Source organism: Harpia harpyja, chromosome 2, assembly GCF_026419915.1.
Source record: "Harpia harpyja isolate bHarHar1 chromosome 2, bHarHar1 primary haplotype, whole genome shotgun sequence".
Classification (NCBI taxonomy): Eukaryota; Metazoa; Chordata; class Aves; order Accipitriformes; family Accipitridae; genus Harpia; species Harpia harpyja.
Window position 1 is genome coordinate 17,368,748 of NC_068941.1, and position 22,183 is coordinate 17,390,930.

General features: G+C 37.8%; 1 protein-coding gene across 1 annotated transcript in view; it reads left to right on the plus strand.

Annotated features, from left to right (window-relative positions):
• Positions 1–474: 474 nt before the first annotated feature.
• The window catches only part of EDNRA (endothelin receptor type A), a 34,857-nt gene continuing 13,148 nt past the window's right edge, over positions 475–22,183 (plus strand). The window contains exons 1-3 of the mRNA XM_052772073.1: positions 475–716; positions 3,602–4,080; positions 16,916–17,043. Of these exons, the coding sequence (XP_052628033.1) occupies positions 3,679–4,080; positions 16,916–17,043 (530 nt within the window). The 5' untranslated portion in view covers positions 475–716; positions 3,602–3,678. The remainder of the gene's footprint in view (positions 717–3,601; positions 4,081–16,915; positions 17,044–22,183) is intronic.

Here is a 22,183-nt window from a genome sequence, read left to right on the forward strand (position 1 = left end):
ATGCATTTTTGGTCTTGAAAACTAAGAGGTATTATTAGCAAGGTGTGTCCTGGATGGACCACAGCAATTTTCACCCAGGAGCAGTCACTGTTTTCAGATCCAGCATTTCTTAAGCTCTTACACATCGAGTTTTACTGATTGTCTTGGAACCATATTACAATCCTGGCCAAACCCGGGGAAGAAGCAAAGCAAAAGCTGTATATTTCATGAGGAGATGTTTTTTTCTTCCCCTGCTCTGCTCAGGGCTCCTACGTCCTCTGGTTCGAGCAGACACCCAGCCTGAGACCCCTATGTGCTATCAGCAGGCAGCTGCAGTAGTGGATTCCCAAGGCTGCTGCTTAGACGAGTCCAGCAAAGTAGTTCAGCTCAATTTCGGCGAGGAAACGGTTAAAGAGCTCAGTGTTCCCCTGTGCCCGGGAGGCAGCCTTTGTGTTTAACGTTGGCAGGGGCTCAGTTTGGGCTGGAGGTTTGTTTTAATTGGGGGAGGGGGCAGAAAAGAGGGGACGCTCTGACTTCTGCAGTCCGTCTCTTTCTTTTACTGCTTGAGGGGAGGTGGAGATTTGCAATCCCACCCAGTCAGAGGCAGGCGGGAGGATCTGGTAAGACTATCCCAGGAAAAGCCACTCGGAGGCAATTCTCAGCAGCCGCGGCGGCAGCCCCAGCATGAGCCGGAGCCGGAGCCGGAGCCCGGCGGAGGAGGCGGCGGCACGGCGGGGGTGAGTGCGGGGTCCGCTGCCGGCGGAGCCGGGCCGGAGCCCCTGCCCGTTCCCGGGGAGAGCCCGGCCCACAGCCGCGGGACGCTTTCAGCACTTCTCGATAACGCTCCCGATAACGATTAGGCGACGGCAGTGCACCCTGTGTGTGTGTGTGTGTGTGTGTGCGCGGGTGGGGGGGAGAGAGAGGGAGGGAGGGAGGGAGAGAGAGAGAGAACAAGAGACAGGCACAAGGCAGCTTGGGATATCGGCTATTAAATAAAGTTTAACAATACACAGACCTTGTCGGATGCTCTGTATAGGCTGCAGGGGAGGTAGGACTAATGATTTGCCAAGCGCCCGTTGGAATTGATCTTTTGCTAGTGTTACAAGCAGAGGATGTTTTCTTTCGTGTTAGAGGAAGAAATACACGGCAAATACCCCAAGAGCAAAGCGCGCTCGCTGTCCGTGCTGCAGCCGGAGACGACCGAGAGAAATTCGTCTTGTCGGCAGTATTGCGTTCAGCCCTGGTGAAGTTTATTTGCTCCGGTTGACATCTCAGCTCCCTTTTGGGCAGATTAACCACTGTTAACGTTTTAGCTCGTCTTTAATACTTCGAACAATTTCATTTCCAGTAGTATGGTCCCTCCTTGTGAATCTCGGCACGGGAATTTTTAGGGCGTGATAGCCCAGGCAAGTTAGGAGTTTTGTTCTCCGCATCTGTGGCTCCTTCTGCGGTGCTGCAGGGGCAGAGGCACAGCACATGCATGTGCCCTCCAGATTAACACAACCACCTCCTACGCTCCAGCTATTCAGATTACACGTGAAGAAGAATACTAGATTATGTTATTACAAAAAGTTATTACGGATGCTAGTATGTTACTTATATGAGGCAGCAAACATGTTCTATTCTGTAACAATGTACATACTTTGAAAATACGCACAGAGGAATGAAGGACTGTCCAGAACCTGTAAGAAAATACCCTTTGAAATCATTATATTAGAATTTTTCTAGTTTTCCCTCATAATGAAATGTTTCTTCTGGGAGAGGGAAGAGATGGTAATTGGCAATTTTGTTCCTAGCTTTGCATGCTGGCTGCCTGATTGCCATGCTACCACCGTGTTCATATGATAGATATATCAACTTTTCACAAGACAACATCATTAAATAAGGAGGATACTAATATAATCACTAAAGAATAGGGCTGTGGGTTCTGTTCATAGCTGTATCACATTTACTTGAGCAAGTATGAACTTGGGAAAGTAATTTAAATCATTAGTGATTCAGTTTTTCCATTTGTAAATTGGGGAAACATAGTCATAGTAAGTAATAAAAGTACTCATACTTGCCTGAAAAGAGTTACAGTCAAATACTTCTGTTGTTTCTGATGTGATTTAGAAACCTAAAGCGAAAGCATTTACATCATGCAAACTGTTGCTAACTGCCCTGAGATACAGTAGTAACCAGCATTTAATAAAGAAGGATTTACTATTTAGTATATGAAACTTTAAAATTGAGTGCATAGGAGCTCATGGTTGGTCAGATCCTCATCTCAAATATACCAATATAAAAGACTGTAAACGTGGATCCCTGATCTGTGAGGGATAGCACTCTACACGCCAGAGAGGAATACTCAGGTTAACATTGCCTTTGCTGCTGTGTATAGGCACACACACACTTCTACAGACCACACACAACAGAAGAGGGTAATAGTAGTAAATATTTATACTGTGGCTGCCTCCAGAAGTCCTATCAGTAAATTGTCTCCCACATTCTTTCTCTGGTAAATTTCTGACTTAACAGCCCCATAGGGAATGAAATTAGGATTAATTTATTTAAAAGGATCCTCCCAAATCCTTCATGTGAGTCTCTAGAAATCAGAAAGTTATAAATACTTTACTTTCTACTCTTCTTTTGGCAGCACTGCAGAGCACTTAGTCTTGTTTTGCAGATATGAGCCATGTAAAGAAATCTTTATCGTAAATTAACTGAGGCTTCAAGGAAATGAACTTGAATGGCCTCCTTGGTTTCACTGGAGGTGTAGTATCCATACCCCCCGTGGCAGGGAGCCAGCTCTGGTGGTTACACATAGGCAGTCATACTTACTGGGACAGAATGCTATGATGCTTCCTTTCCTATCTGGAAATGTCACAAGTTGTTGCTTAGAATACTAACCTAAGTAGTTTTTATCTTTAAAAGAGCTTAAATTTTTATAATTGGCTTCACCGTGGATAAGTACTGAACATGACTTGCAATGACATTCAGGAACCAAACGACACATCAAGTTTGAAGGGCTTTTCCTGGCCAGAGGTCTGCCCTGAGACTATAAAAGTCTTCCTCCTAATATTGAGGGACTTTGCATCTGGATTAGGAAGTCCGAGAAAGGTAATATAAAGCCTCATTGTTGTGATATATAAAAAATATTCAGGAAATTAATAAATTTACTACCTTTAATTATTAATGCAGTGCTGTTCCCTTTTTCAAAGAAAAAAAAATAACCTTTTATTTTAGCTAAAATATCATTAAGCAGTCTCCAAAGCCTCTCTCTGCTGGTTTACTTTTCTTGCAAGACTATATTTTAAAACAGAACTTCATCTACCGTATTTTTCCTGTTCATACACAAATTCTGTCTCAAACTAACAGGGTTTTGTGGGATCTCATTTGTATAAGCCATCAATTACTTATGGAATTTTTTTGTGTGTTTGCCTTTTGTCAGACAGTTAATGTGGGTAATCTAGATTTCAGAGTAGCACAGTGATTCTAAACAGGTATTTATACATATGTGCTGTAGAGACTGTACATTCAAATACCCTTCCTAAGTGAGAAACAGGGTGTGTTAGTCTACCTGTCATATTGATTCTGTGTTTCTTTCTTCTTTTTTGTTTTTGCTTATCGTTTCTCCCTGCAGGTGAAGAATTGAGAGGTATCTCACTGAAATACTGAAAAAACCCTGTCTCACTGAATTTCCTCTTTGGGGACTTCAGGATGGAAGCCTCGTGTTTAAGAGTTTGCTTGCTGCTGCTGGTTGCAGGATTTGTCCTCAGTGACAGCTCTGACAGATATGCTGCCAATCGGAGTGACTTGGGAAACTACTTTTCCACTTTCTCAGGGATCGAATCCAGCATACTCCTCACCACCAGACAGCCCCTGGTGTCCAACCAAACTGTCAAATGCTCCCAGCAGACTAAGATTGCTGAAACTTTTAAATACATTAACACGGTGGTATCTTGTGCTATTTTCATCGTTGGAATGGTTGGGAATGCAACTCTGCTGAGGATCATTTACCAGAACAAGTGTATGAGGAATGGCCCGAATGCACTGATAGCCAGTCTGGCACTAGGAGACCTTATCTATATTGTCATTGATATTCCTATCATTGTGTACAAGGTAGGATGCAACAACAATACATTCTAATTGCAGTTTCCTTACAAGTATGCTGTCTGTTCTCTATGGTTACTTCTTTGTCTAAGTAGTGCTCTTTTGTCAATGAATAGTCCGCTTAAGATAAAATGCAACTCCTTTTTGTCCTACAACAAAACCCTTGCTCTCAGGTCTCATCTCCATAAAGAAAAAGTGTATCTATCTCCTTTCAAAGATGATATAGGTTATCATTTGGTTAGCTCTTAACCAAAGCGTGGCCTTGGGCATTTTACAGGAACCCTTCATTTATTACAGCTACTATAGCTAGCAAAAGAATTTATGAGGGAAGACTTTTTATAAACTGTTCTCCTCCTTGATGGACTTACAGCATTGGACTAGTTGCTATTTTTGGAATATCCTATCCTTACTTTATGTTTTTACAGAAAATGCTCTCTGTGATCTGCAGGCTTCATGTTATGACTTTGCAGAGAGAGATTACGTCAATTAAGTTGAGGGTTAAGGGTTTAATTTAATATTCATTAATAGCAGATTCTCAAAATTATTCCAGAGTTAGTAAAATTAATTATATCACAGAACATTTTTGAAATGTTAGTTTCATCTGCAATTCTCAAAGTATAGAAAGGATCCTCAGCAATTCTTTAATCTGGTATAAAGTTATCCTGCCCCACTTTTTTATTTTCCATTTTAATTAAACAAAGCCATAAAGCAGTGCTTTTTCTGATGTAATATGTGTTTACTAATGTAACTTGCATGATTCCAGGACAGGCTTGAATGAACAGAACTGAGTTCTTTTTTAATATATCTTGCTAATATTAACTTATCTTAGAAAATCATCAAAGAATTTTGTAAGCTTCTGTCTACATCTTTATGGATTGTATACAGGTGCATAGCTGATAGGGTATTATAATTTTTCTTTCTTTTCTCAGTAAAAAATTAACGTGTTTCTGTTAGTAAATAAAACACTAAGTAATATAATGAGAAAACCCCATTCCTCATAATTTTGGCCCTTAAAGATTCTAGAGACTTTAGTTTTATTTACATGTGTTTTAAACAAAACATTTTAATGCATAACTTTATAATAACTAATGTCCTATGGTTTCAAATTGGATTTTAAAATTAAAGAGACAGTGAATTGAAAAGATGTATTTTGTATCTATAGAACCTTTGACATCATAACTATTGAGCTCCATTATAAGGCAGGTATTGATAGGACAAGATCATAAAAATTTGAATTCATTAATGGATTAAAAATATGTACATGTGCATACATTACATTTGTACAGAGGCATATTATCTATGGTAGAATGCAGTACCTGGTTCTGATCTTCCAGCAGTATAAATTACAGATAAGTCTTTTAACTTTATCTGGTTTTAATAGAATATAAATTTGAAACTAGGATAAAGACTGTTAATAATAATGCATGTGATTTAATGGAAATACTAGTTTCCACTTTTCAACAGTCCACCTGGAAAATTAAATTATCAACTTGTTGATAAAATAGCAGTTATCTGTAGAGTATTTTGGATTAACAAACTGATGAGAAAGATTCGCCTCTGTCTGATTTGAGATTCACCTGTCTTCCACAGCTGTGTGGATGCCTAATGGGACATGGATTTGGGGTTCTGCATGTTTTCATTATTCTTAGCAAACAGGACTGGTAGCCTGGACTGCATCTCCCATGATGCATTACAGTTGCCTCCCTGCTAAATTATCCTGATGTCTTTATGGATAACTGCTAAGGCAGTGTTCTTACTTCTCAGGGTATTTCTGATAGAAATGTTAAGGAAAAATGGCATGTGTTTTTTTCAGAGCTGAGTTTGGGAAAGAACAGGTATTTTTATTACACGTTTTTTTCTAACCTTTCAAGAGTTCTGCTGCTTCTTCACAAAGAAGAATGGAAATCTGGAGTTAATTTTGCCTTTCAGAATTGCCTTTAGATGGTCTTTTGAAAATTCTTTAGAAGTTTAGTTAAAAGTAACAAACAATATTTTTTACATTCCCTTTAGAACTTTGCAATACGTTTTTTCTATTAATTTTCTGACACTTCTTTGGCATTCTGTAGGTTCACTTGTCTTGCTATATCTTATACGATGAGCTAAACTGTGGTCCTGAATACCTCTGTACAAATGAAATTACCTTAGCCTATATGAAAATTTATTTCTGTACTGCAGAGAAGTATTTGATAAATAAAGGCTGTGAATGAAACTGCAGCCCCTTGACATCAATGAAAGTTAATTCCCACATGTAAGAAGGCAGAATTAAAATCACATTTACAAGTATAATTCTAGCATTTAGTAATTTTTTGAGTGCTTGAACCTCCAAAATACATTACTTAAAAATTACCGTATACAACCATCTTGTCGTGTAAGGTTAGCTGCATGTATTCTGCATACAGGGAAGCATTTATAGCACTTATAAGTGAGTTCTAGTACTTCTGATAAGAAATACTATTATTATTTTTAGTCCATTTTTCATATAAACCATTCAGTAATATGTCTGCTTATATTAGGACCTGATTTTAAAGTTTGTTAAATGGCATTCCTGTTTGTATCACTAGGGATCCTAAAATCTGTGGCACCGTTTAGCTCCTCTTGTTGAGTGACAGTATCAGGGTGGCCACTGGAAATATCACAGCTTGAAAGTGGAAGTGATAGTCTTTCAAGGAAGAAAAGTAGCATGGTTTTATTTTTGTTTTAAAGTTTAAATTTTGAAGTATTTTATACACTTAGTTCTGAACTTTATTTTAAAGATTCTTTTAGCTTCAGAGTCAGCCTCATGTTGAACCATGTATTAGTACCCTATATAAACAAATGGTGTCGAACACTTAATACCTTATAGGTCAGATCTTCATTTTTAGGAGGACAAAACAGCTCTGAAATCAGAATTAGAGTAAACAAGCATTCATCTGCATATTAAAATAACCAATAGTACAGTAGTAGGATGGCCACACTGTATAGAACAAAATGGGTAATGCTATGTAATTATAATGTAATATCAGAAATGGGTATAATCACTTTCCTGAAACATAAGGTAGCCTTAACTATTTTGAAAATACTTTCAAAAGAGAAGTAGGTAATGTTACTGATATTCAAATCCATTGTACAAATCATGAGACAGAAGCAGCTGTAAGATTATAGTAATGGAAAATGTAAGGTCCCAGGAGAATTGAGTCCATCATTCTGTTATGCATTTACACAATTAACAAAGATGTGATGCTGGGGGAAAAAAAAAAAAAGAAATTATGTAACTTATGTCAGCTAAAGGTATGGTCACAGGTGTTTGACATTTTTATCCTTTCATCACAGTACGGCAGGCTCAGAAATTTCCCCTTACTTTCTCCAATTACTGTAACTATATAGTGGATTCCCCTTAGCAATTTGTTAAATGGATTGAGATCTGAGTAATATTCACTAGCCTCCTTTGAAGATATTCTGTATGTATTAAAGCCCCATTACACTTAATTACTGCTAGTATATCCACTCATAGTATCAAATCAATATTAAAAATTGTAACAAATTGAGTTTTACAGGAAGGGTGCCAGTTATAAATCCAGCCTTAAGAGACCGAACTAAGACAATTTCCTTTTCAATCACGTTTGCAGCACCTGGGCCCAAATAGTTTCCTCTTTACCCAAAACATACCCATCTCAAGACATTCAAGATGTCAAAGCCTAAAGCCTCCAAATCAGTAAGAATGACCTCTTTGTAGTGAAAAGAAGATTGGGAAATACAACTTTCATGTTTTCTGCTGCTGTAGAGGTAGGGTTAAGGCACTGAAGAAGAGACGGGTTTCATACCTCCTTTTCTAGCATCAGGTGGCATAGCACATGTAGCTGAAAGTTGCTGCATCACCTGCATTACCCATCACTGCCATGTGTATTTGTAGCAAACAAGCTAAGTTTGGATGCAATATATGAAAACTTCTTTAGAGGACTGCTTTCCATAAAGAAACTAGACAGTTTTCTGAGGCTATACACAGCCAGCAGCAGAATATCCATAGCACCGCTATTGCCTTGGCTGCGCTCAAGCTCTGGAAAGTCCTCATGGCTGCTGCTGCTGTCCCTGACTAAGGTTTAGCAGAGCAATAGCAAGAACAACAGGTGCTTTCCACAAAAAAAGCTGTCCATAGATCTTTTCTGAGCTCAGGGAGCTAGAAACACTCTAGGGCAAGACTCTCACCTTTAGAATGGCGAAATTCAGTTTTAACTGTATAATTGTGAAGTTCTGAGCTGTCTCTGTTTCCATTTTTATGCATTTTAGATAAAAATGTTTAAATGAGTTCTATTTATTGAAAACTGACTTACAGAGGGTTGACATAAATTATATTGCCTTACATCTTAACATGCTTAACTCCTTAAACCGTGAGTTTATAAAGAAGTAGATGAAGCAAATGAGCCAGCTTTTAACCTGTTTCTTTAAATGTGAATAACAAAACTTTTTCCTAATTATTTTACTGGTATAAAATGAAAGACATCTACCCAGAAAACAAGCAAGAGTGTTCACTGCTCAAACAGCTCAAGAAGATGATGTTTTCTTTAATAAACTAAGCTTTTTTGTTAGTAAATTGGTATTCACGCTTACCCTAGTTGCAACAGCATCTATATCTGAGTAGTCTACCTAGAACATTAAGAATCTAAATATAAAAGGTAGCTGGCAGTAAGCAAACATCTTCAGCCATTTTGTCTTCAGTAAAGGAAGACTTAGCTGAGGCATTTCTAGTCATGGACGTTTTTCAACATCAGAGCAAATACATAAGTGTTAGACCAATCCCTTCTTAATCACAAATTATTTGGCATATCTGATTACCTTTAGTGATGGAATTAATATTATACATAAGCAGGGGTGATAATTAAACACACTGGGACTGATCCTGTAAACTAATAGAGCAAGTGACATCCACAGTAGTTATAGTTTTGTACCAAAGGAGTGTAAAGCCAAGCCCACAGCACACATAAAGTTAAGTCTACTTAGAAAAGACACACACACCCTCCTTTAAAAGCAAAATTTGATGTATGTGCAGCGTATATTTCTCAATGAAGTACCAACACCAGTAGGAAAGTCTGAGGCCACTAGTTTAACAACTGCATTCCAGCTTTCACTGAATTCTTATTAGTGACTCCAAGAAGCAACACATTGGTAGCCCAGTGTGATGCAGAAATCCATATAACTTGCTCAGAACATGACCTATTATTTGGGTGTATGTCTCCATGTAGTGATCATACATAAAAGAAATCTAGAGGTAGCACAGGAATTGATCGCTGGGTCCTGAAGGCAGAAGTTACCCGAAATGGAACAGGGAAGGGAAGTCCATCAGGAATCTGTTCTCTCCATTTACAGATTACAGCTTCCTAGCAGAAAGTGTTTAATGTGCATATCAAGGTAGGAGTTAAGGAAGAGATTTTATATCCTAGGTCTTAGTTCAAGATCCACTCCGCCTTAAACTAATGGCTGGACTTTGGAGGGGTGGGATATATGTTCAATGCACAGGCAGCCCCTCCCTCATCTTCAATTTCACATCTCATCCCTGCCCTGCTGTTCTGTGGATTTGTAATACTGTACAGTACCTAGAGACTCTAGGTTTAACACAATATTTTAGTATGTTCGCTCTCTTTATTTTTCAATCAGCTGAACTCTACAGATAACAAGGAATTGTTTGGATTATGCATATCCAGGGTTTACAAGTTCTGCAGTAATTTCTTAGCAATCCTGTCACTCTCTTTAGTAACACACAAAGGACAACACAGCTGGAAGAATAACAAAAGCAGTATTTTGCCCAGGGATTGAAAAAATTCTTTTCAACAAATCACCATGCACATAAGCACACCTTGCAGCTCATTTCCCTGAGGAAAAGCAGCACACCTTGAGAAACAGTCTACCTAAAAGGATGGGAAGTTAGCCAACACCACGGAACAACAAAAAAGAAACTAATCCTACTTTGTAAACAGCAAAAATACCACAGCAGAGATGTCTAGAGTTGTTAGGAATGCTTTACCACTAAGTAGATTTTTGTAATAAATATAAACATTTTAACAAGAACGTAAATAGGATTTACTTTTTTTACCAGTTAGTTGAGACAGAATGTTCTGCTTCAAAACAGGGCATTTGTTTTCTTACCTTTCAGGATCTCTTGAAGTATAATCTATTTTATCTTGTGGAAAAACTATACATGCCCTTCCATAGCTGCCTAAGCAGGAGAAAAAGACTGTAGGCATTCATGAAATGGCATGAGACCCTCTGCTATCTCCACCTTTACTCAGATGGAGAAAGATGAGCAAAGTAGCAGAAAAAGCTGTGCTAGGGCAATTCAGAGGAAAAAATGTCTTTGATGGTTCTCATGCATCCCCACATAACCTTTCTTCTTTCCAGAAGAAAACACAGTCAGTCTTTTACCCACCCAAAGTGGAAAGACGACGGTCTTTGGTTGTAGCAAAATTAGGAATGTATTTCCTGCAAGAAACAGCTGAAGAGACGCAGTGTACATTCTCTACCATGGCAGTACCAGGAATATAAGTATAAGGAAAAACCCAAGTGATACCAGAGTTGGCAGAAGCCCGAACTATCATGTCACCATGATATACTCAATATTGGTCTTGTGCCCTGCATTATAAAGGTTAGTCTTGCTCTTTGTTTTCCTCCACTTTTCCTCTGCTCACTGTCCTTCCCAAAGTTAAGGCTTTTCACTCCAGCAGCGGAAAGGGAAGGAATACCTAGAAACAGACTGTGTTCTCTCTCCTTCACCCTTACAGTTCTCCCTCTTTCCAGCAAAGTGGTGGAGCACAGCTGGCTTACATATTTGGGATGAGCAACAGTCTGTGGGTCCCAAGCAAGAAATGGATGAGGATTGTCCTGCAATGCAATTCTCTCTTGGATATATGGGTTGCAGGAAGAAGAGAAAGGCTTGAGAACATGCAGTGAATTCTTGTCCTATGAAGTTTCATGGGGACAGAAGGGTCCCAGTTGAGTCACTGAATCAAAATACCACAATCAAAATACCACAAGCAGGAGACTCAATCCACCCTTCTTCCTAACTAACCAGCTTTGCAGATCAGAGCCAGGAGGAACACTTCAGTCAGAATCATCATCTTTTCTCACTTAATGCAGTCAGCTCAGTGGTATAGACCTTGGACACTTCCATGTTCAGTCAGATTTCACCTGGATTCCAACCAAAACACCAGCTACCATACTTGGCCCATGCCTTGAAGCAGACAAGGGCATACATAATTGTAGAACACAATTTAAGAAAGAGTTTTGCCAAGAAAGCTCAATGTCTCCTAGAGGAAATGTGCTGACCTGACAAAACCAGAGGAATTTCTCTTGTCTTTCATTCTGGGCTATGTTGCAAGGAAAGGAAATCACCCTGGAATACACTGGTTTTGTAACTCCTACTGCACAGTTAGGAGATGCTTGTCACATACAACTAGACATTATCTTGCTTGTTTGGTCCCTTTCTCCATTACTGCACAAATGTAACAGAAGTCATGGAATAAAGAAGGTATTTCTGTTTGTCCTGCTGAAGACAGAGCAGAAACTCTGACAGCCAGGGTTGTGCCAGAGTTGTTCCATCAGTATCACTGAACACTTAAACGTCATGAAACTCAGGAGAGTATCCTGCATGGGGGTGGCATGAGGGGCAAGCTCTATCTGTACAAAACACAGTTCAGTTTCTGGGAAACAGACCTTGTCTGCCAGCACAACAATGGTCCCAAGTGGATATAGGAACAGGAAGGCTCTAGAGCACTAGGATTAGATGAGAGCAGGAAGGGCAGGTATGAAACCTTTGCTTTCATCCTCAATGCCATGTGGCAGAGAGAGAGGACGTCTTGACATGTAGTTGTTGAACCAAAGCAGTTTTTATAGAGCAGCTCAGACCTGGTTCACATCCAGCACCTAACCCAGTCCATCTATTTTGGGCTGAGCTCCAGGGTCATCATCTGCCTGTAAACACACAGTATCAGCCCAGAATTAGATAAAGACTGTGGATGCACACGCGTATGTACTGGTGAATACTCATGTGGCTGGATTATAACATTCTCACTTTTAGACTATACATAAATTGCTTGGGATGCACAGTAAGACTTTATGTTTTGTACATCAGCTAGTATACTAATGGGGCTTAGAAAATAGCAACAGCACTAGAATAAAATCAACGGAGTGACATTTAAAAATCATTGCAAAGGAATGTTCTCAGTGCTGCTGTTTTGTTTGTTTCAAGCTGCAGCGTCAGGGCAGAGAGGCCATATAAAGCAGCAGAGAAGGGGGGATGATCAGGGAAGCTGCGGCTGTCTGGTCACTTTGCTGAGGTTTTTTAAGAGCGACAGCAGAACCTTGAAATCTTGGTTTCTGATTTCAGCGTAAAAATACGCTGTTGACGACACTCTTCTTGCTCAGGAATTGCACCACAGTTGAACTGTATGAAATACTCCTAAATTGCAAACTGCACAAGGGGAAAAGCGCATTTCCTTTGCCGCATGTCTTATTTTGAAACCTCAGAGATTTTGTAACTGGGTTTGCAAAAGCACAATCCATTTGACCAACTCAGAGAGAACTGGGATACAAGTTGGGATAATCAGCCTGATTCCTCCTATCCTTGTGCCTTGAGAGAAAATGTAATCTGCTAAAATTTTATATTCATTTTGTTTGGATATTAAAACATACAAAAGCACTGGAAGAGCAGACCCAGTAGTCCCAGTTCTTATATCATCCCTAAGTTAATCAGGACTAATCCAATTAATTTCCTGGGCCCATTTTTTTATACAAAATAATTGTATTATTTCCCTCTGAAGTTTCTGTACCCTGCTAGGGCAGAACAGAGGGCAATGCATTTGTTTTGATGTAAAATTAGTAAAACCAAAGACAGGATCAGATTTGCCAACTAAAAATATCTACAGAAGAAAAAACTGGCACCTGATCCAAGGGGAACTAATGAATGCATAGCTGATGCGGAACGATAATTGAGTATACCCACAGAAATGATTGCAAAGTTAATCTTAAAAATCAAGTAACTTAATTCTGATCCTAGTGATTTTTTTTAAAATCAACTTAAAAAGAATGTCTAATGATTTGGTACTGATGTTATTTCAATTAGTGGAAAAGTGTAAGAAACAAAAGGAATAAAATACTTTTAATCTTATAAAAAGAGAGCTTCCTGGGGTGTGGGGAAGATGTGTACATGCTGGAACCTTGATAAAGCTTCCCTCTGAGGAGTAATGAGTTAGTGAACCTTTTTCAAGTACAACACTTTTCTTTTTGAAGCTAATATTTGCCTTGTAGTAACAGAGTTTCACAGTCACTACAAAGTGCTTGTTCGTTTCTATTGCTGGGTGTACACTACAGCCACAGTCAGTGCACATAAATGAATAGGTGTCTATCTTTTGATTGCCTTTTAAAGTGTGATCAATAATGGTAAATCAGTTTTGGGGCTCTGGTTGGCACAGGGGACTGACAAAAGTCTGGTAGGGCCTCTTTTCCCTGGCAGTGCCATTTATAATTTAGCCTTCACACAGTGGTTCCTGAAAACTATTTTGATTTTACCCAAACCCAGACAAGAGTCTGGAGCTGAAATTCCATGTGACTACAACTGGTTGGAGAATTACCATGGATTCAGATTGCCCCTTCTTCTTCCAACAATTTTTCTGCAGCCCCTACACAAACTAAAGCCTCATGCAAGAGTTCTAGGCAAGAGGCAAAAATAGGCCATGCAAACATTTGTTATAATGTTGCGAATCTACCTAGAAAATAATTCTGCTGGAACTTTCAATGTATTTAATTAAGTCCATAAATACAGTTAAAATCAGAGGAACTAATCAGCAGCTTGCAGGTATAATCTCATTATCTTTGTTACTGAAGGTACTGACAATAGTTAAATCACCAACCCTAGTGATCCACTCCCTGGCCTTCTGGCACAAGGGGGATTTGCTTTCACTAAATATGATTGTCCTAAACTGGCATACCATCGCAAAGGTGCTCACATTTTCTCTGCTGTGGTCTTGATGGTAAATAAGATATTCAGCTTCCTTGAAGAAGGCAAGAGTTCTCAATATGCCAGAAAACACAGAGCAACATACAGGGAGTAGACAAACTTGGATTGATCCTATAGCTTATGTTGAGAAATCTCATTTTAATAATCAGCTGAAGAGAAAAAATAATCCAGTAAAAAATATAATGCCTAACAGATAACGCCTTTCCTATTTAATGAGCAGTCATACGCATAAGTTTGCTTCATAGTATTAGGCAACCCAGTTGGCGGAAAGTTATGAATTGCTAAAATCTGTCTTGAAATACAAGTAATCAAATGACAATATGAATGTGGTCCTAGAGAGACATAGGCAGCATGTAGTACATAGCTGCTTCCAGCATTTTTGAGGTATTATTTGGGGAGAAAAAAGCACAAGTAATTTAGCATTGTGATGAATGGCTGCAAAAAAGAGGGGATGTGAAAAAGCCAGATCAGGACTGACCATAAAGAGAAGATGAATTCCTACAAATCTGGCATTCAGTGATAAACATCCTGTACTCTATAGCAAAGTGCTCTGAAAAACTCATGCTGTGAAAAAACAGAAAGGTAACTCCTACCTTAACTGAGATAAAGAGAGATGTGAATTTTAACTCCTCATAGTTAACATTTATATTGTTAAAGGTAGTGATTATTAGTATGTTTCAATTTAACAGTAATTTAAATAGAAATAAAATGTTTACTTTGAATACTGCAGTCCTGAGCTACAACCAAATTTTTTTTTCTAATTCTGCAGACAGAATCCACCCACTCTTACTAGATGAGTGTTTTCCAGAGCCTAAGCATCTGCTGAAAAAATTTTCTAGTCCTTGTGGTTGCAAAGATAACTCTCAAAACATGAAGTGACTGTAAGCAAAGAAGTCTGCCCAAGTATAAAGATGGCCTGCCAGAACAGGTCTGCAAGAAAGCAGACTCTGAAAACAACAATTCAAATTTCTATTGATTTAATCATATTCCAAACAGTATCATCTTTGTTCAGTTTTAACTGTAAAAATGTTAAAAATATATGATTCATAGGTTGTGTTTATCGTGGAAAGAACACAACTAATGTTTGTGTGCAGAATGCAATGGCGTCAGTCCTTGCACGTTTGTGCAGATGAAAGTATGGTTCCTTGTTCTCTCTTTTCCATTTTGCACTCTTGCCCAGGGGCAGCTAGACAGTGGCACATCACCTATACTGTATTTATTGGAAATGCTTGTTTACAGTTTAGCTCCATCTCATGCACTTGAAAATAAAACTGTTGTGAAGTTTAAATCTATTTTAGTTCCATAAAACAGTCCCAGGTCTGGATCTGACTATCTTCAAAAATTCAGCAAAATTAGGTTTTAGAAGCTTTCAGAAGCTTGGGTTTGGCTTATAATTGTTACTTCATAGTGTATAATTTGCTGTCTTCCTCTGAAGCAAATAAAAACATCTCCAAATTTAGATGGTACCATCAAAATATTCTGTGTTCTAGCCTTTGTTCAGTAAGGCTTAATATAAATCCAATGACTGCACAGTAGTAATAATTAGTTAATTATCCAGTAAGACAATTATTATTACTGCCTTTGAAAATATGCACCCTGTTTATATAGTGGATACAACATCACCTAGGATGTTGACAAAGTTACACATCTGGCTCAAGCACTTGATATTTTCATTTCAAATCTAATGCTCTCTGTTACACAACCACTTTAACAGAAGTTGGTAAGAGCACAAGAACTGCTGGGCTACATCACACAAAGAACTTGTCTTACCTCTTATTCAGTATCCTACCCCTGACAAAGGCTCAGTAGCAGAGGCTTAGGGAAGAAGATTAAAAAAACGGTAGTGCAAGAGTGACTCTTCCCCTTCTGGAGAAGGTTTAGTGACTTCATTTTTCAAAAGAGCTATTCATGGCAACTGTAACATTCCTTTCTTGAATGGAATCAGCTAAGATAAAGCTCAGTAGTTTGTATGGACTTCATAATTTTTCGCTTATTGCATTTACTTACATTTAATGTAATCTGCCATTTTACTGCCAGGCACCCAGTAAAGGGAGATCTTCTGTGATTCTGCAGTCACTTGTAGATTTGACTATCCTGACTAATAGCCTGTATTTTGTATGTATACTTGTTCAATGCTTTAACAGTTACAGCTAGAAAGATTACTGTTTACATGCTAATTATTCACAACTATTCACATGAATCAATGTATTCATATTTGTTATATAAATGCCTCCTTGGAAATACTAATCTAAACCCCAGCCACTCATTCACATCTTTCCAAACCGGTGCTTTTCTGTTGCCTTGTAGTACAGCCCACATGTATGTAAGATGTTAATCCTTTAAAACATAATATGGAACAAATTATGTATGTACAATTTTTTCTCCACACGCTTAAGAATCTGGCAGTGAATATTGTCATGAGTTACATAGTGGTACATTTACAATGACAAGAATCTACTTGCGTGCAGCATGAGAATTTGGCTCTGAGGTACTTCATTAAGAACTGCGAGTTACGCTTTGACTGCTTGGTTCTGGGACATGGTAATTGCAACCATTTACGACAGGGCTGAGTTAGATTTTCATTACTCAGTACTGGTGGCCGAAGCACAATAATAAAAACTCTTTTAACAATGCAAGTTGCTATTACAACAGTACCAGGTTGACACCTGAGTTCAAACTTTCACCCCCTGTGCTTCTATAGCAGCAGTTACTTCCCAGGTTCCCTCAGTACTAAGGATATGCTTGAGGTATGGAGAATTCAAGGTTACAATGGCTGTGTCTAAGACAAGAAATAATTACAATTGTTACATAATTGCTAAGTTACTGTTTAAATATTCTGATTATTTTATATCTTCTCTTTAGCTCCTTGCTCAGAAGTGGCCTTTTGGAGATTCTGAATTTGGACAATTTCTTTGCAAATTCCTTCCCTTTATACAGAAGGCATCAGTGGGAATCACAGTCCTTAATCTCTGTGCCCTTAGTGTGGACAGGTACAGTATGTTTTACTCTTTTGATAGACACTGTTCTTGCCCTTGCAGTTTTCCTAAAACTGGGAGGACTCAGTATGGTCTTCTTAGCAGGCAGACCACAGTATAGATGTAACTTACATTCTGGTTTTTGATATCCTGGCTATAACAAAGCACCACATCTGTGGCTCAAAGTATAATATGAAGCCATTGGACTAATTAAATTTACAGGGTTTTTTAAAGGTATTTAAAAGCTCTAATAAAGCATTCTTTCAATTTCCTTTACCAGACAAAAATTTATCAGGATTTGACTCAGTATTCAGACTTCTTTCTTTCATATGACTTCATGTTTGTTTTGTATTTGAACAGGATCATAATCTTTAGTCTTAAAAGCAATTTTTTCAACTCACTGCCTATGGACCATAATTACAGCGTTTATTTTGATAACTTTTATAACTAATTGAGTTTTATTGAAAAACATGTTGGAAACTTGCGTTGATAGTTTGGAAATTAATGCCTCTGCTAAAAGTGCTTGGGAAGATACATAAACTTTTTGATAGAACAACAGCTAAGATGCTTTTGAACATTATTCTTTATGCTTTTTCTCTTCATACATATAAGGCAATAGCAGATGAAGACTTGACTTGTGTAAAAGCTATTTTTATTGGTCTTGAGTTTACTTGATCATGTTCTCATCCAAAATATCAGTAATTCTGATACAGTAAATATTGATAAATAAAATACATTATGGGTATTAGTACAGCAATGCAAAGGTAAAAGAAACTTTAAAATTAATCTGGGTTTGTTTTTACATAAAAAGTTGATGTACAAGGTTTGCAACGGATGAGTAACTTAGTAGTATCTGTAGCTGAAATACAGTTCCTTATTGCATAAGTAACTCATTAGCTGAAGCCAGAAACAAAAAAAAATGTAATATAGGCAAGTGTTCTATTTCCATTTTTGAGTCTGACAACTATAAAAAGAATTCTGTTTCTCAAACAATATCTGCACAGCATAAAATACAATCCCATGGACTGCTCTAAGGAATAAATCATAGATCAAGCACATATGAAACAGTTTGTTAGGTAAGTCCTGACCAATGCAGTTTCACTAGATTTAGTCCTACTGTTACATGCACTTTCATAAATTGGAAGGAAGTCAGCTGAAGCTACCACTTTATATATGCATATATATTTTTACAAGCACTGATTTGCTAATCCTCACAACAACCAAATACTGTTTCCATTTGAGTATAAAGTCTTGTATGGGATCAGACTCAGACTATTTAATTTCCTCCCTCAGTTTGCACACTTTGCCAAGGACATATTCTTTATCATCTGGTGCTACTCTAGTAAATGGTTGCAGAGAATGTGTGTTAGAAAACAGATGTGTACAGCCAGATTCTGATATTGGCTAACATGAAGTATATCTAGGTTAAATCAACATAAAATCAGGATCAGAGAGCACCTTCAACAAGTTAGGTCAGGTGCTGAAAGTAGCATAGTCACATTAATACAAAATTCCACATCACCTACTGTTTGCCTTTTAGTATGAAAAATGAGTAAATATGGAATTGTGTGCTGTCACAGCTGGACTGTTTCTGATCTACAGGCAAGTTATTTTTTTCTTTAAAAAGCTCCTGAAAACTATCTCATTGATTGTTATTTTGGCTGTCTATATATAGAATTGCTTTCTACGAGGTAGAAAAAGATAGAGTCAATTGGTATAATGAATTCAAAGCTCCATAGCTTTGATAATTGTTGACTCCTGTCCCTCTTGCAGACTACAGCCTAATTTAGAACAAGATTTTTTTTTTCCTACAAGGACTGTTTTCTGTGCTAACTACACCCTACGGTGAAATTCCAGTCATTACTACTGCCCCTCACACAAAGTGACTTGCACTGACAGTGTGTTAAGGTTTAACTGTGCATGCCCAAGGGGAACAATGTCCACTCACAGGTGGAGAGGGTTTTAAGAGGCTGACAGAAAACACCAAACCAGCCATTCACCCTTCAGAGGAAGCTCACATTTGTTTCAGATGCTTCTCAGGCATTTTTAAACGCTAGGTCATGATGGTGACAGTAGTCTGACTCTTTTTCTAAACAGTGTCTGACTGTGACTAAGAGGAAGGATATTTCCCTTCCTGAGCTTTTACTCTTACTTATGTCTCAGGCATAATGATTTTGATGAAGAAATGGTTTTAAGAAGAAGAGTGAAGATATGGATCTCATTTAATATGTATACACCCTCTTCTTGCCTCCTCTGCATACCAAATTGTATAGAACAGCAATCTCAGGGTAGGTAGGTACTTTCATTTGGCCCAACTTCCAGTAAGTGTATTAGGTAAGTCAAGATTTTACCACTAAAACAAAGCTCCAAGAGCTTTATTGTATTAAGAGCTTTGCAATCAACATACTGCTGGCTATCTTTAAAATGAAGAACAGCTGTGATCTCTCACAACAAAGAGGAATAGATATCAGCAACAGTAGTAGTGTCATTTAGGAACTGTTCTGACACTAATCTTGACAGTGACTGCTTCTTACGTCCTTGATAAAGTCTCTTATCTTTTCTGTATTGCTTTTCCTTCTTATAAAGGGCTGATGATACTTGCAGGACAGAAATATGTTATACTAGCGGGCCATTTCAACAACTAATTTTCTAATGCAGTCAAAAGGAACACGGAAACAAAAGTACCTACTCTGTAAGACAGCAAGCATAGGGGACTGAGAGTTCACAGACAAGCTATAGCCCGTAATTTAATTTTCACATTCTCCTTGATTTCATTTCATAAAGCCCACAATACATTTTCTTTTTTAATTCTGATTAGATACCACTATAGTAAAATTAATCCAAATTGTTCCAAAAACTAATGTGAGCCACAGCAAAAACCACAACCATGCTGCATTAATGAGACCAATACTGGAAGGCTAACTAGATTTCTAGAATTATTCTTTACCAAAGAACGATGAAATCATGGAGAGGGCATAGAAAAGTATCAAAAATGATTCAGTGACCTTACAGATCTCAATTTGTTGCTTATCAAAAATGATACTTAAGGAGCCACTTAAACATAATATCCAAGTACTGAAATACAGATGATGTATCAGATATCCATCGGGTCTTTAGCTTAGCAAAGAAAGATATAATAAGAACCTATAGAACAAGGTTTTAACCAGACAGATTCCAAATGAAAATAAGGTACACATTTTAACAATGAGGGTGATTAACTACAAGAAGAAACCACCCGGGAAAGGCAAAGGTGTCCTGCTCTTAATATTCTCAGATCAAGACAGGATGTCCTTCTGAAAGAAATGCTTTAAGCAAGTTATAACTAGATAGGAGTGCAAAATATTTAATTGTATGTATGTATACTTCATGATGTAATGATCCCTTGTCCTTAAATACTGTGAATCTCTAAGGATAAGTAGCAGGAGGGACTGCAAAAAAAAAAAAAAGAAAAGCAAGTTGAAATAAATAGGAAGAATGGGATAAGAGGGAGGAGAAGAAAACAGAGGAGAGAGAGCAACTGAAGGGCACTACATACTAAAGTTGACAGCACATGCATGAGCAGTAGAAAATGAAAAGGGGAGGGAGAAGAGGAGCCACAGCATTAAACAGAGAAAAGGAAATGACCTGGAAAGGAACTGAATATTTTAGACAAGGTTGGAGACAAAAGGGAAACAAACAGGAAAAAGAAAAGTAAAACAAAACACACATACAGAGATTTTGGATTGGAGAATTAAATGTAATGCGCGATGCATGTATTTTATGTCAGTTCCCTGGCAGACATCCTGTATTTTCTAAGTATGAGGGAAATAAACCCTGCAGTATTTTCCCACTCCTAATTATGGGAGGTTTGTGGCTAGACAAAGATCCTATATATTACATAACTCACAGAACACCCACTTGAAACATTATACTACCACTACTTTTCAAATCACTCTTACAGCAGTGAGTAAAAAGACCAAGTAATTGCAGGGTAATACGCATTCAGCAAATTCTGATCTAATTACTGAGCTTCTTATGCTTTAGCTGAAACCATTCATAAAATTCTTCAGTCAATAATTCCTTATCTGATAGTTATTTTAATTGTGAATGGACAAAAATTGCTAATAAAATACATACAGGACCCAAATCCTTACTGCTGTGCGTACTGATCTTCTCATGTGCAAAACAGACATAACTCAGAACAGGTACAAAAATGCAAGAAAGGAAAGAACTGGATTCACAATTTACAACCCATTTGTTGATACTTACATAGTTACACAGGTGACACAACACAAACTTTGCATTTCTTACTTGAAAAATATGTGCAGTCTACATGCCCCTGTTTGCTAAGAACATCATTCAGTCAAGGATGAGATAGTATCATGTACCTTGTGCAGCTGATGGGACAGACTATAAAATTGCCAGTCAGTATAAAGTAAACTTCAAATTGATTGTTAAATTTCCAAAGTTCACAAATATTTGAGTATTTGTGTGAAAAGTTATGTTTCTATGAATATTCCATTTAGTCATTAAAGCCAATATTTGATATTTGGCAAAATGAAATATGAGAGGATCACAAATTATTTAAAATTAAATTTGAATTTTAATATGAATAAATATGTGTGAGAAGATATGATGCTGAATGTTACTTTCTCAATTATCTCAGTATAGTTTATTTGTTTCGATGCTCTCAGAATTCCAATCTCATAGACCTCCTCCCCATGAGTGAACCATTGCCTCACTCCTTTCTGATATTCTTTGTAGATAAGGATGCCTTTAGAAGATGTTTTTATTTTTAATCTGCAAGTCCAAAATGTAGTTTGCTTTTGTATGTTCAAAATCTTTATACATACATTTCTGTTAAAATTATGTACTAAGAACCTGTCTATAGTACACCTGTTACTACGCTGTGTATGATATCACTATAGATACCAAAGCAAAAGTTTCTAGTCTGTTTACTGCAAGAATGACGGCATACAAAGCTCTGACACCTTCCAGTGATGTTCTGTAATAATGTTTTCTGAAGTTTTTGTGAGGGGCTTACGGCCTGATCTTGCATTCATGCGTCTTCCTTCCTGTAACATCGAGGCTGCAGGGGATTAATTCACAAGTCTTCCATCCTGTTCAGAAGCACACTTCCAAACTAAAAAGGGGATGTGATACAGGAAATCAGAAG